Raw genomic sequence first — 15,034 nt, 5'->3', positions numbered from 1 at the left:
GGTCGCATGTTGATGACGCAGATCTCGAGCGCGACAGGGGAAGTGCTCAGCCAGCTACTATGGCTCCACTGCTCTTAAATTTAACATAATATTTTTACCACATACAGCTGATGAGGACTCATCTGCAGAGAATATATTTAGAGGTGAACAGATCTTGCTTTCTTTCCAGGATCTGCTGTTGAGTCTTTTGTGTGTTTTGCGCTTTCATTTATATTAACTTACATGTGCTGCTGTAGTTGAGATCAGTCATGTAAATGCCTGCAGGGTGAGCAAAGTGGTCATTTTAATGCATTACAGAAAAGCTCTGGTAATTATAACGTGATAACTTATATTATTAAGAATAATCTGGGCGAAGTCGAATCAAAACTACAATTAACTCAACACAGAACTCTAATGTTTATTCAAACTTCTGTTTATGTGTAAACTGGCCTGTGTAGTATTAGATACCTTGCCAACTACAGTTGAACTGTTTGTTTGTTTGTTTGTCTGTCGCTGGGAAACATGCCTACAGTTTCAGTCTTGAGGGCAGGCCACGAACCTTCTTCTTTCTGAACTTCTCAAACTGATTTGATTTGCAGTGATGGCGGAGGAGAGAGGAGAAGACATCGTCTCTGAGTTCCTCAGTCAGAACCCACAGCTGGAGAACTGGCTGGGATCTTTAAGAGGACCCTGTGAGACAAACAAACAGTGGCATGCCAGAAGAGAGTTTGTCCTGCGGAATATGGAGGACTTTCCTTCCATCAAACCTGGGATCCCGAGTCCTAGTTTAGACAGACTTCTGTCTCTGTCCATGGTTTGGGCCAACCACGTGTTTCTGGGCTGTCGGTAATTTTTTCATGAACACAAAGTGCATTTCTTATTTCAGTTGTTTGTGGGTGAATGTCATGCATCTAATTTTTTGCAGAATCTTTTTATTTTGAACGCTTCAATTTTAAAGTCTGGGGCCAGTATGATTTTTATTTTTTAATTTTTTCAAAGAAATCAATACTTTCATTCAGCAAAAGCACATTAAATTGTTCAAAGGGACTAAAACATTTATGATGTTACAAAACATGTCTATATTTCTGAACTCAAATAAATGTAGCCTTGGAGAGAATGAGAGACTTCTTTAAAAAAATATTTAAAAATCTTTCTGACCCCAAATTTTGCATACATAAAATGACATGAATATAAAGTATAAAAGGTCAAAGAACTGTCCTGATTATAAGTTTAAAATAATGAAACAGTTTTATTTGTTATTAGTTTATTAATATTTAAAAAATGTCCACCAAAGAATATTCACACTACACTTCTGATACAATTCAGACTTGACTGATCGTTCAGACAGATTTTAGACGTGTTTTTTTTTTTCTCTCTCTCTCACTGAGAACACTTGTATTTTTTATTGGCCCTAATGCAGATATCCACAGCCTGTAATGGACAAGGTAAATGAGATGGCAGAAGGAATCACTGTGATTGAAGCCCCTGTGCGAAAGACTAGAGATGAAATCATGGGGAAAACAAAGAGACCTGCACTTTCAGGTACATGGGCTATCTTTTATATTTAGTGAACGAAACCGTTCAAAGGGTTTTAAAAGAAGTATCTTAATCAAACATACAATAAAAACAGAAATAGTATGTGACATTTTTTGAGGATTCAAAAAGAAAGTTTAAAGCAATACCATTTATTTATAACTCTTCTGAACAGTAGATGTTTGATCAAATGTTTGATTTACACGTAGCTCTTTAACTGTATTTTGTAGCAGTGGATCCTGATTCCCAGAGCAAGAAGACTAAACCCAACGATACAGACGTTACAGCTCATGTGAAGAGCGTTGGGCGTCCAGCTGCCAGTGCTCTCAAATCGGGCCCTCCTCCAGGGGCTCCTGCAGAACACCAGCCCTTTTTTAATCGACTCTATAAGGCCGTTGCTTGGAAGCTTGTGTCTGCCGGTGGCTTTGGCCCCAACCTGGAACACTTTGAGATCTTGCGCAGTTGTGTGGAGTCGTGTAAGGCCGCTCTTACTTGTGTGTTTGTTCCACTCAAAGACATTCCTGACCTGCCTACGGGACGTACCCAGAAAGAAGGCCAGGTGTGTGAATTGCGCTGCTGTACGGTCTACATGGGCACAGGCTACGGGCGCGACGAGGCTGCCGCCAGGGCTATGGCCTCCAAGGAAGCACTCAAAGTGTTTCAAGGGCAAAAAGTGACAGTGAAAGTTTGCCGCCGCAGGTTCCAAGGACAAGACGTAGATGATTTGGTTTTGTTGGATGAACAGTCCAGGAGCCAAGTTTTGCCTCCGGCTCTCAGCTACCCCTTTCAGGAAAACCAGTAGAGCTTCATTCTGCCACAATGAAATAAAGTTGTTGATTCACCTGTGGCTGCTGTGAAATTGTTTCTCATTGCAGTTTTAAAGAGTTTAATTTGTTCAGATTTCACTTATTCTCATTCAGAGTAGCAATGTGGAGAAGGACGGGTAGGTTTATAGTAGTTTGTAAACGTGATCCAAAAAAAAATTTAAAATGTTTCCGCTGATGCATTAGTCTTGCTTGTGGCTTTGAAGTTTAGTCGGTTTAGATCTTCATACTGTGATTATAGTTCAGTCTGACCTTGAAAAATGTTGGTGGTTTCAAAAGCTGCCATTTTAATTGATAAATGTCAATAGTCAATAACTTTGGGGATTTTTTGTTTCTAAAACATTACATTGAGAATATACAGTCTGCAGTCGAATCTGTGGTTGGATTTGTCCATGTCCAATATTCAAAAAGATGATAATATCAAAATAAACATTGGATTAATACATTAATGGGTAACAAAATTGTAATGGTTATACTAAGTTTGGATTGTTAAAAGAAGAGATTACAGTAAAGAATAATAATACAGTAAAGAAATAAGATCTCGTTGTAAGCTTGATATCTAAATTTCATGTTTTTATTTTATATTTTCCCTTGCTTCGCATTTATTGGACAGTTTTTATTTATTAATACATGTCATAACTTTCTGGGTCAAACACTGTGATGAGATTTAGTAATGTGTGTTGCCTTTTGTTGTGGTCCTTTGGGCAGATTCATTGAATGTCAAATAAAAACTGCCATCTGTTTCAAACCAGTGTTAAATATTCAAGCAGAACTATTAGTGAAGTGCAAGTGTTTGGTGAAATGTATCAATGTGTCTAATGTTCAGAAAAAGCTTAACCTGGGTTATATTCGGATTTCATAAAAAGAGGTGTTGTTCTGTCTAACCGTACATTTTTGTTTTGTTTGGTAGTAACATTTAAAAAATAAAAAATCTTCAATCTCTAGAAATCTCAAAACTATGGGGTGTTTCCAAATTGGCCACTATATAGCATTATAATAATTGCAGTTGCTTTTAGTTTATAACTCTGTAACTATAAGTCAAAAGATCCTGTACAGTTTACCCCAAGGTTAATTGTTCACCAGTTTAAATTGAAAAAGTCTTCCAAGGCTCTTGGTTTCATTCACATGAAACCATTATATACAATTATACAGTATACATATATATATAAGAAATGTCATTTATTAAAATGTTGCGAAGACATAAGCTGGATAAAACAGTTTGGAATTGCCTATTTTCACAAACTGATCTTAAGATAAATACTTGAGGCTTTACTCATTTTTAGTTGCATGTGAAATTTAAATGTTTAACAAGTGTCCACATATATGGTTTAATCACAGTGTTTGAATATACATACATATACAGGTGCTAGTCATATAATTAGAATATCATCAAAAAGTTGATTTATTTCATATATATATAAAATGTTTATTTCTTTTAATTTTGATGTTTATAACTGACAACTAAGGAAAATCCCAAATTCAGTATCTCAGAAAATTTGAATATTGTGAAAAGGTTCAATATTGAAGACATCTGGTGCCACACTCTAATCAGCTAATTAACTCAAAACACCTGCAAAGGCCTTTAAATGGTCTCTCAGTCTAGTTCTGTAGGCTACACAATCATGGGGAAGACTGCTGACTTGATAGTTTCCAAAATATGACCATTGACACCTTGTACGAGGAGGGCAAAACAAAAAAAGGTCATTGCAAAAGAGGCTGGCTGTTCACAGAGCTCTGTGTCCAAGCACATTAATAGAGTTGCAGGGAAGGAAAAGATGTAGTAGAAAAAAAAAGTGTACAAGCAATAGGGATAACCGCACCCTGGAGAGGATTGTGAAACAAAACCCATTCAAAAATGTGGGGGAGATTCACAAAGAGTGGACTGCTGCTGGAGTCAGTGCTTCAAGAACCACTACACACAGACGTATGCAAGACATGGGTTTCAGCTGTTGCATTTCAATTTCGCATTTGAGTGCCGGCTTTGATTGACATTTGAGAGAATCTGGGTGTGTATTTCTGCTTGGCTGCAAGCTGGACTCATCCTCTCAGGCAAAGATAATCATGGGACAGCCTGTACTAACTGCACTTCTCCTCATTCTCTCCTATTCACAGGGTTATTCTGATACAGAGATGTCACATATTTTGAACCCTGTTATATCTAAGCTGCTGACATCATGTATGCGGATGGAAATGAGATGTGTGAGATAAATAGAGACTTACAAGGAACTGAAAACTAAAAAAAAAACATTCCCTGAAGCTCCTTCATTATATTTTTGTGATGATGGAGATTCATGGAATGTTTTATTAAACATATCACCTCGATTTCTTTGAATTCTCTTAAATTCATCATATCTCATACCATTTACTACATTGAAAAGAATATTTGGAATGATAAAGTCATTTTAGAAAGAATAGAGTCAATTCTACATAGTTTTTATTTTCTTGATATCTTGTACTTGTATCTTGTACCACTACGCAGAGACGAATCCAAGACGTGGGTTTCAGCTGTCACATTTCTTGTGTCAAGCCACTCTTGAACAACAGACAGCATCAGTAGCGTCTCGCCTGGGCTAATGACAAAAAGGACTGGACTGCTGCTGAGTGGTCCACAGTTATGTTCTCTGATGAATGTAAATTTTGCATATATATATATATATATATATATATATATATACACACACACACACACTCACCTAAAGGACTATTAGGAACACCATACTAATACTGTGTCTGACCCCCTTTCGCCTCCAGAACTGCCTTAATTCTACGTGGCATTGATTCAACAAGATGCTGAAAGAACTCTTTAGAAATGTTGGCCCTTATTGATGGAATAGCATCTTGCAGTTGATGGAGATTTGTGGGATGCACATACAGGGCAAGAAGCTCCCGCTACACCACATCCCAAAGGTGCTCTATTGGTGTAACGATCGGGTAATGAGTAGGAGGAAGCAAGGGTTGAGATGGAGTGGACAGGGTTCCAGGAAGACAGGACAATCCAACGACAAGAATCACAAACACATGGAAGGCAGAACATGAGAAACACAGAAAATGACGAACAACGCTCTGACAAACACAAGACGCTAGACAGGGCTTGGGTTGAGATCTGGTGACTGTGGGGGCCATTTTAGTACAGTGAAGTCATTGTCATGTTCAAGAAACCAATTTCAAATGATTCAAGCTTTGTGACATGGTGCATTATCCTGCTGGAAGAAGCCATCGGAGGATGGCTACATGGTGGTCATAAAGGGATCAACATGGTCAGAAACAATGCTCAGGTTGGCCGTGGCATTTAAACGATGCCCAACTGGCACTAAAGGGCCTAAAGTGTGCCAAGAAAACATCCCCCACACCATTACATCACCACCACCAGCAGCCTGCAGAGTGGTAACAAGGCATGATGGATCCATGTTCTCATTCTGTTTACGCCAAATTCTGACTCTACCATCTGAATGTCTCAACAGAATTCGAGACTCATCAGACCAGGCAACATTTTTCCAGTCTTCAACTGTCCAATTTTGGTGAGCTCATGCAAATTGTAGCCTCTTTTTCCTATTTGTAGTGGAGATGAGTGATGCCCGGTGGGGTTTTCTGCTGTTGTAGCCCATCCGCCTCAAGGTTGTGTGTCTTGTGGTTTCACAAATGCTTTGCTGCATACCTCAGTTGTGACGAGTGGTTATTTCAGTCAAAGTTGCTCTTCTATCAGCTTGAATCATTCGGCCCATTCTCCTCTGACCTCTAGCATCAACAAGTCATTTTCGCACACAGGACTGCCGCATACTGGATGTTTTTCCCTTTTCACACCATTCTTTGTAAACCCTAGAAATGGTTGTTCGTGAAAATCCCAGTAACTGAGCAGATTGTGAAATACTCAGACCGGCCCGTCTGGAACCAACAACCATACCACGCTTATAATTGCTTAAATCAACTTTCTTTCCCATCCTGACATTCAGTTTGGAGTTCAGGAGATTGTCTTGATCAGGACCACACCCCTAAATGCATTGAAGCAACTGCCATGAGATTGGTTGATTAGATAATTGCATTAATGAGAAATTGAACAGGTGTTCCTAATAATCCTTTAGGTGAGTGTATATAGTTAAAACACTTTATTTGTTCTTTTGAAGGATGTAATCTCCCTTTAGTTACAATGCAAATATTATTTCCTTATTTGTTTGCTTTGTTCCATCAATTTCCATTTATAGAGCACGAAAATGTTCACTCACAAAGTAAAATTTCTGTAAACACTAAAGGCATATCATTAGATTCGGGCCGAAATGTGTCTTGTGTATCAATTGTTTAGATATATTCACTATCAATCATAGTTTTATACTCATTTGAGTATAAAAGTGTTTACATAACCTCAGTCAGTGGTCATTTTTTAATCTCTTGCAAAAGAGCTTTTTTAATTATAACCCAAAGCAAATGACAGTTTTATTACAAATCACGTACTGCTTTGCTCATATTTACATGACATAATCAATTTGTTTCCTCTCCAGCAACCCAAATACAATGTCATGCAATGAAAAATCATTATGATATCTGAATATTAAATGGCTTGAAGGTGCACAATGGTTTGATTAGTGTAATACAAAATTGGATTCATGAACTATACTATTTTTATGCAGAGATGTGTTTGACCTGTTTCTCAGTGCATCAAACACGTATTTCCCATCCTTCTCCACTCTTCTTCTGCTGGCAATCTAAAAAGTTAACAATTGTAAATGAATCTAACAAGGAGTGAAAGCGCCCATTTGAGTGCCGCTTTGATTGACATTTGAGAGAATCTGGGTGTGTTTTTCTGCTTGGCTGCAAGCTGGACTCATCCTCTCAGGCAGAGCTAATCATGGGACAGCCTGTACTAACTGCACTTCTCCTCATTCTCTCCTATGAGTCACAGGCTTTTTCTAATACAGGGATGTCACATATTTTGAACCCTTGTTATATCTAAACTGCTGACATCATGCATGCGGATGGAAATGAGATGTGTGAGACAAATCGAAGAGACTTACAAGGAACTGAAAACTTTTATATCCCTGAAGCTCCTTCATTATATTGTTGTAATGATGGAGATTCAGGGAATGTTTTATTAAACACATCACCTTTATTTCTTTGAATTCTCTTAAATTCGTCTCACATCTCATTCCATTCACTACATTGAAAAAAATATTTGGAAATCTAAAGTAATTTCAGAAAGAATAGATTAAATTCTACATCGGTTTTTTTTTCTTGATATCTTGTACAGTGTAAATGTCTAGCAAGCATATATAATTATATATTGTTTTACATGCAGCAATAGCAATATTTTTTAACACAATTTACCTTGTCATCAGTGTTTAAATGATGCTTCTCTTTTAATATTTTACAATATGTTTAGTAATTCTATTTAATTTTCGAATGTTATGTTACAGACCAGTTTATATTTTTAACTGTAGGTTGCCACTTTGATATTTTACTTGAATATAAATATAAATGAATATAAATATAAATGCATATAAATGCAGTCCATTTGAAGGCAGCGATTAAACTTGAGCTCTTCTTTATTTTGGTAAGTAGCTTTTTTTTTACAGTGCAGAATATTTTGTTTATATGCCACAACAAAACATTTATTATACTAATTAGAGGAAACACACAGACTGCCTTAGAAAACAAAAGTCCACACAATTTATTCCAATTTAATTACATACACATCAAGAGCAGCAAATAATTAAACAATCTTTCAAATTCCCCTGTTCTTCTCATAGCGCTTCATAATCATAAAAATAGAAACCACATAATGTATAAATATCTGTAATATCATGTGTATATTTCCAATTCACAATCCATTCACAAACATTTCAGCAAAAAGTAATTGCAAAACGCTCCACGTGGACAGTCGCACATTTTGCCGATTCTTGACCCTTTCCTGATGGCGCACTGCTCCCCGACGTCGCACTGATGTGAAAGCAAAGTGTCAGTGTTAGATAAGTCACTGTCAGCGTTTTGTTAATAGTAAATGTGTGATTTTAATCTAGGCATTACAATATTTTACACTATTTTACTCAAAAATCTGTTTTGCGCTACTCACTGTAGGAACGCGCCCAAACTTCTTTTCCCAAAGTGAAATGCGTTTACTCTGTAGTTTCTCCAGAACGTCATGTAAAGCCCCGAGCTGTGGAAATGTTCAATCAATGCAGGTAAGTATCACTAAAATCTTTTTAAACAAGGGAACGTCATTGGTTTTCTATGCGCCGAGAATTGCGCAATACTTACGAGCTGCTTCTCGTTGGTCAGATTCGGGTCCTTTGGGTAAAACTCTCTCAGGGCTCTCGTTTCTAAGTCGGATTCGTTGTCAAAGTCCATCTCGGCGCCCTGAATGCAGGACACCAGCACCGCGCATGCCATCGCCGTGGTCCAGAGTTTGGAGCTCTCCATGGTCACAGCAAGCGTCCTCTGCACTGAGATTCAAGTGAACACTCGCTTCCCGCGGTCCAATCACCTTATATCTGCTCCACTGACACACCACTCACTCCCGTCCTCTTTTGCTCCACCTTACACATTGATTTTTGTCCATGCGTAATAAGGACGCCGACGATGACTCATTGCGTAAAGCTGAGTTGTTGTGCCCAAAACAAGACAGAAAGACGTCTGAAGGGACGAAAACATGTCAAACGCTTGAAATTATTATATAATTATGCTTTTTGATAGTTTTGGCAGACGTTTTGTAGTCACGTTGGTTACATTAAAAAAATACCTGTATGAAATACCAGATTCCACGTGAGGAGATGAGGCTATTGTTACACTGTTTATATATGTTTATATATACTTTGGCCTTTTCTACTACATTTAAATGGCAAAATTATAAAACACATACAACATGAAACCACTATAGGCTGATTTTTTGGTCTTAGTGAGTTTATTAAGCTGGTCTCCCAGTTTGGCCAGCTGAAAAGTACTGGAGGAAAAGGTATATGACTGGATCTGGTTTAAGTTAGATATTTTCACAAAACAGCAAAGTGTGACATTCGAAACATATGTGACCATTTGCAGTTCATGAAAATACTGTCTAAATAACATATTTCACACTTTTGGTAAAAACGAACCTAATATAAACCTATGCTAATGTGATTTTACTGTGTTCGATTGTTATCCAACAGCTTTAGTAAAGTATTATAGGAATAAGTTCAACGAATATATACAATTATTAGAATCCAACATTGAAAAAGCACCTTGTCATATAATTCCCCATGTGACAACTTACCCTGCTCTGACATGAATGGAGGCATTTTGAATAGATTTTAAAAAGAATTCCAGTGACAAATTATTTGTATTCATATAACAGAAACAGTGGACTGAGGACATATAAGTCTAGCATGAGCACGATGCTTATTTTCTGTGATGGAAGAATGTTCACATTGTGATAAAGATGGTGAAGCTTAAGTGTCCCTCTATACCAGCTGGTGCACTTGCATTCATCTCAAGTTTGTCAGCTTTTGTGTAGCAGGCACAGCCTTTATTGAACATCCAAATGAACATCATGATACTTGCCAAAAAGAAAACCTGCAAAACACCAGAAAAAAAAACAAAACAAAAAAACAATGTCCTATGCACAAGAATGGAGCTAGTTAATTCATTTTCAATGGCCAACAAATACATGTAGATGGCTGCTGTAGAAGATGCTTGTCCATTTTTGTTGATTAAACTTATTTTATGCACAGAACGTGTTATTTTTGTTGTTTCCTGCTGATTAATTCAAAGCCAAGCCTCACTTTGATCTGGTCTTAGTTGCTTCATGAAGATCCTTTGTGGGTTGGAGGTAGGAATCAAACCAGGTCCGTCTGACTGCTCTGTGGGCTGCATGAGTCATATCAGTCCAATTACCACTTGTGTTATTGCCTGTCAGAAACTTTTCCCTCAGCACGGTTACCTGTTTATTAATACGACCACTGTCAAGGTAGTTTTGCTCACCACTCACGTCAAATGAGCTCTATTTCTTATCTTCTTCCTAGAAAAAATATTCAATTTTGTGCAGACAGTTCATATGCATAAGGACACATGTTGGTGATTTAACACCAGCAAAATATTTCGCTTTTCAGAGTCATTCTTCGCATGAGATTTCTCCACGCTGCTAAAATAAGGTCCTGAGGGTGTCATTCCTGTCAAAACTGTGTAGACCATTTTTTGAAAAGATGATTACTGGATAGGACAGGATTGCCATAGGGTGTCAAACCCAGACCAACAAGTGTGAGAATGGCTGAAAGGAACATAACCTAAAATACACACTGCCACTTGCAGTAAACTGCACATAGGCATTGCTACTGTTGTGCATGCAGACTTTAGTCTCAATTTGACTTGACAGTTTGTAAATGGTAGTTTGCTGTAATCTTTCAATGTGGCGAAGGCTTGCCACCCTCTAATAAGATTTGGCTCTGATTTAAGTTGAGGAAATAACATATCACTCAGCAAACAGCCACAGCAAAGGAAGTCTGACATCTTTTAATAATAAACTCTCCCCTTTAAGCTCCCATTAAGATTATTGGCCTCTAGAAAAAAGCTTTGTGAGCCATTGAAGGAGGCTGTTTGTATATGCAGTGAAGAGGAACATGGGCTTCGTCCTTTGATGGCAAAACTCAAAGACGATGCAGGAGTGTTGTGTGGGAGAGATCGGAATTCATTATTTTCCTGACTTATCTAAGTATTCTTCTGAACGCTAAGATCCTGGCACATTTGTTTTGCTACAGGGATGTTTGTTTTCTCCTTTGGCTGGCATGTCAATGACCTCCCACCCTTTTCCTACTTTATGAATCCTTCTGAGAGAGTCAAATTACTTGAGCCGGAAAGACCCTGCATTGGAATTGATTTTGTGTGAGTGTGTGATTTCCCTCTTCCCTCAGGTGATCGAGTTAAGTGCATTACAACCTTATTGTCTCTATAGTGTTGAAAAAGTATAAGTGAATTTAGACCTGACATACTTGTGTCACATAAGCTTGGTGGATTCAAGTCACATTTACCTACCATGAGTTTGTTCATAAGACTCTCCAGCCAGTCATCAGCAGTTATTATGATGATATGAATGCTTAAAAATAGATTGGAAGAAGAACAAAAAGGAATAATATGTAAGAACATAAGTTTGTGCTTTCATAGTGGTGATTTTTCAGTGGCAGTTTCTTCAGTTTGCATCATTACGCCAGTAGGTGGCGACAAGTGTTTATAAGTAAGTCATTGAATCACTCATTCAACCAATTTATAAAAACGTTAATTTAATCAGGAATTAAATAATTGATTGGGCCTGTTTCAGCTGAGTTTATCCCATCGTTCATTATATTCAGGAACTCATGCAGAAAGGTTTCGATTTCTAGTGTAAGTTGGTCATTTTTTTAATAAAATTTTTTATTGGTGCAGTAATTAGTAGATGTTTTTGTGCAATGTCTGCAACTTTTTTTGTTGTTGTTGTTAATTAGATGCAGCACATTTAATAAACTGTGTTATATGTTTCACAGGGACTACTAAACAGATATTTAAAAGTTTATTTTAAAGTAATGAAAATCAAATTATCTAAATAACATTCTGTAAAAACTTTACTTGCAAATTTACAACACTATGATGTAAGTGGGTCCCATTGGATAGTCAAAAATGATGTGTACACTTACGATCTGTGCACACCAATTGAATGTATGGGAAATACATCATGTAAGTAATCAACTGCTCGAGTGCAAGGACTGCAATTATAAGCATTGGGATAGGCCCTTTATGACCCTTTAAGGTCTTTATGAGTGAATAATTGAATCATTCCCTCAGCAAGACATTTAAAAACACTGATTCATTCAATGATGAAACACCACTGTGTAACCACTACTCCTTTAATATTGCTTAATAAAACTGGGATTATAAATGATCATTAAAAAGAATACAGTTTCAGAGCTTCAGCATAGCAATAGGGGGCTCGACAACCCAGAGAGAGGAAAGATCTGCATCTGAATTGTCAATTACTCTGAAGGCTGTAACACTTTTCCACAGTGCCAGAGGTCCCTTGTTAGTGCTAGACCCTCATTTGTCAACACACAATACAGACTCCCCATTATGTCAGAGGGAGGGAATCAACACTCGGATCCAAAACACAGGCCAACAGTTGCGCTTCAGACAGCCTTCAGATCCTAAAACCCCAAAAGGGAGCCAATAAATGTGACTCAAGTCAGTTAATCAAGCTGTGAAGTGGCCAGTGGCTAATGTTAGATGTCAGCATGATGAGAGACACAGAATCAGGTCACTTCATCGCGCAGTAAAGATTATCTCATGTGTCAGCGAGGGCCACGCTCCAGTCCACTGATTGCATCAGTCGTTAGGCTAACAGCAGAAGCGTTGCCTGTTAGCGTGTTTCCTTAACAGAGGCATCCATCACTGTCCCGGGCATCCTACAAGACGATTTGCTCAAGATCTGTCAAAGAAGAGTTGTATTCAGGATTAGAATCACTATAGCTATTATTATACAAGCTGTAGTTACAGCAGCAAAAGACTATTTGTACTGGAACTGACCTTTATCACCTCTATCAGAAACACTCTCTAGAGAGCAAATCAGATGGTCAAGCATAAAGAAAAAGAGCAGTTTGAGTGTTTCAGGGTCTAGATGAGGCACAGAATGATAAATAAGAGCCAAACAAGAGGAGCACATGTGAAGGAGCTTGTTTGACTGCAAAGTCTGTATTTGGCCTGTCATACCTAAGGAGAAGATTAAAGGGGGAAAAAAGTACACAGCGAAGTAAAGGGTACGAATTGTTTCTTTAAATAACACAGTGCAACATTCTGTTCCTGCAGGGGATCTTAAGCTCTTATGTAATCATTTGTCTTTTAATATTTTTTCTTCATGTTTTCTGTTTAAGTGTATGAATAATTTAATCCTTCCATTTACATCTTTGCTTCAGATGCATCTGAACAGCAGTGTAGCCCCTTTATATAACGAACAAGCTTTGTTGACTTTAAAGGGACTGACATTTGTCTTGTTGTGAGGTTGTCATATGCATGTTGCATTGCTTCTATTTGTTCTACCTAATTTTCTCCATTTAAGTTCAAATACAGAAAGCGAAAGCTATTCTACATACACTCTTTTCTGCTTGGGGCAAAAAGCATCGGTGATATATTCCCAAAATTGTTAGAAAGGCTGTCCGCACATACCAGGGTCCACAGTCTGAGTTGTTGTGCGTCACTGTGAGGTAATTAGGGGTCTCTGAAAAATCTGCCTCTACTCTTCCCTGCCTACAACGCTTTATTTGTTCTGATGAGGAGTTTCTTATCTCTGTAATTGCACTGTATAGCTATCGTGTGTGTGGCATTAAGCTTTATAATATTGCTTAACAGCTCCAATCCATTCCACCCACTCTCTTCAAATCCATTTTTAGACAAAAGCTTTACATCTTTAAGAGAACGCCAGCATAACAGAATGAAGCAGGGTGAGGAGGACAGAAAATGGCAAGAAATTAAAAGGAAGAACTTTGGGTTGCTTTTATGGCAAATATTAATAGAGGAATTCTCCTCTCCAGGAAAACTGGGACCTTTAAAAACTAAAATTTGCTTGAAAATTTAACTATATAATCACTAGCGCAGAGAATTTTATAATAATAATTACTATAATCATCTATATAAAGACCTTTTAAAACACAAATTTACTTAAAATATGTATGCATGTGTTACTTTCATTTTATGTTCAATTGCACCATATATATATATATATATATATATATATATATATATATATATATATATATATATATATATATATATATATATATATAAATGTTATTATATGTGTGTGCACACACATTTATAAATAAATGTATGTATACATTTTTATTTAGTGTGTTTGTTTTGCATATTTTTATAATAATATTTCTGTTATTATTATCATTAACATTTATGAAGAAACAAACTTAAAAATCAAACTGAAAGAATAATTTGCTCATGTAGAATTTTATAATGATAATTATATATGTTTACACACACACAAACACACACACACACACACTTATAAATACATTGACATATATGTATAGCATTTAAACATTATATGAAAGTAACATACATATATACAATTATATAATATTAACATTTCTACTGTAAATATTAATGTGTTTTTGTTTATATATAATAAATAAGTTTCCCTCCCATCAAATGCATTAAATTAAAGCTGCGTAGGGAACTTTTGACGCTCTAGCGGTTAATAAACAGAACTGCTTGCGTCTTGCGGAAGAACATCGTAGCCGGAACTACTTCTCTCTGTTTATGTCTATGAAGAATCACAAAGGTACTGGGTTACTCCGCTGAAGCAATCTAAAATAGTCTGAATATAAACACTTATTATAGGTGCACCCTAGTGATTCAGGACAAGCTAAAAACACGGTTTGGCAAATGGATTCATGGTGTACTCGATTATTATATACATTTTTCTAAATTTTGAACACAAACAAAGTTATGGACCGCAGCTCTGATTGGTTGTTTTTTACCGGGATGGATTTCTGCAAATGGCAAATGGACCACTGGGAGGAGCCAGAGGAGCTTGATTTTTACACAGATTATCTGTCTCATATTCTACTGTCAGGACATAATGACAGGTTTAATAAATATGTAAAAAAATATTTTTTTTACAAAAGTTCCCTACAGCACCTTTAATAAACAACAACAGGTTCTTTGACCTGCCAACTCCTGTCTTGTATAATCTGTGGTGTACTTATACC

General features: G+C 37.0%; 2 protein-coding genes across 2 annotated transcripts; one reads left to right on the top strand and one right to left on the bottom strand.

Moving 5' to 3' along the window:
• Position 1: 1 nt before the first annotated feature.
• cdkn2aip (CDKN2A interacting protein) lies at positions 2–3,084 on the top strand. Its single transcript, XM_026215039.1, has 4 exons — positions 2–143; positions 579–825; positions 1,400–1,521; positions 1,743–3,084. Exons 2-4 carry the CDS (start codon positions 581–583, stop codon positions 2,312–2,314), a joined length of 939 nt encoding a protein of 312 aa, XP_026070824.1. The 5' UTR covers positions 2–143; positions 579–580; the 3' UTR covers positions 2,315–3,084.
• Positions 3,085–7,987: 4,903 nt separating this feature from the next.
• cart3 (cocaine- and amphetamine-regulated transcript 3) lies at positions 7,988–8,861 on the bottom strand. Its single transcript, XM_026216900.1, has 3 exons — positions 8,583–8,861; positions 8,398–8,481; positions 7,988–8,264 (listed from the first exon to the last, which is right to left on the bottom strand). The coding sequence occupies exons 1-3, from the start codon at positions 8,742–8,744 to the stop codon at positions 8,157–8,159; spliced, it is 354 nt and encodes a 117-aa protein (XP_026072685.1). The 5' UTR covers positions 8,745–8,861; the 3' UTR covers positions 7,988–8,156.
• Positions 8,862–15,034: the final 6,173 nt, after the last annotated feature.

Source organism: Carassius auratus, chromosome 32, assembly GCF_003368295.1.
Source record: "Carassius auratus strain Wakin chromosome 32, ASM336829v1, whole genome shotgun sequence".
Taxonomy (NCBI): domain Eukaryota; kingdom Metazoa; phylum Chordata; class Actinopteri; order Cypriniformes; family Cyprinidae; genus Carassius; species Carassius auratus.
This window is presented reverse-complemented; position numbering and strand designations above follow the sequence as displayed.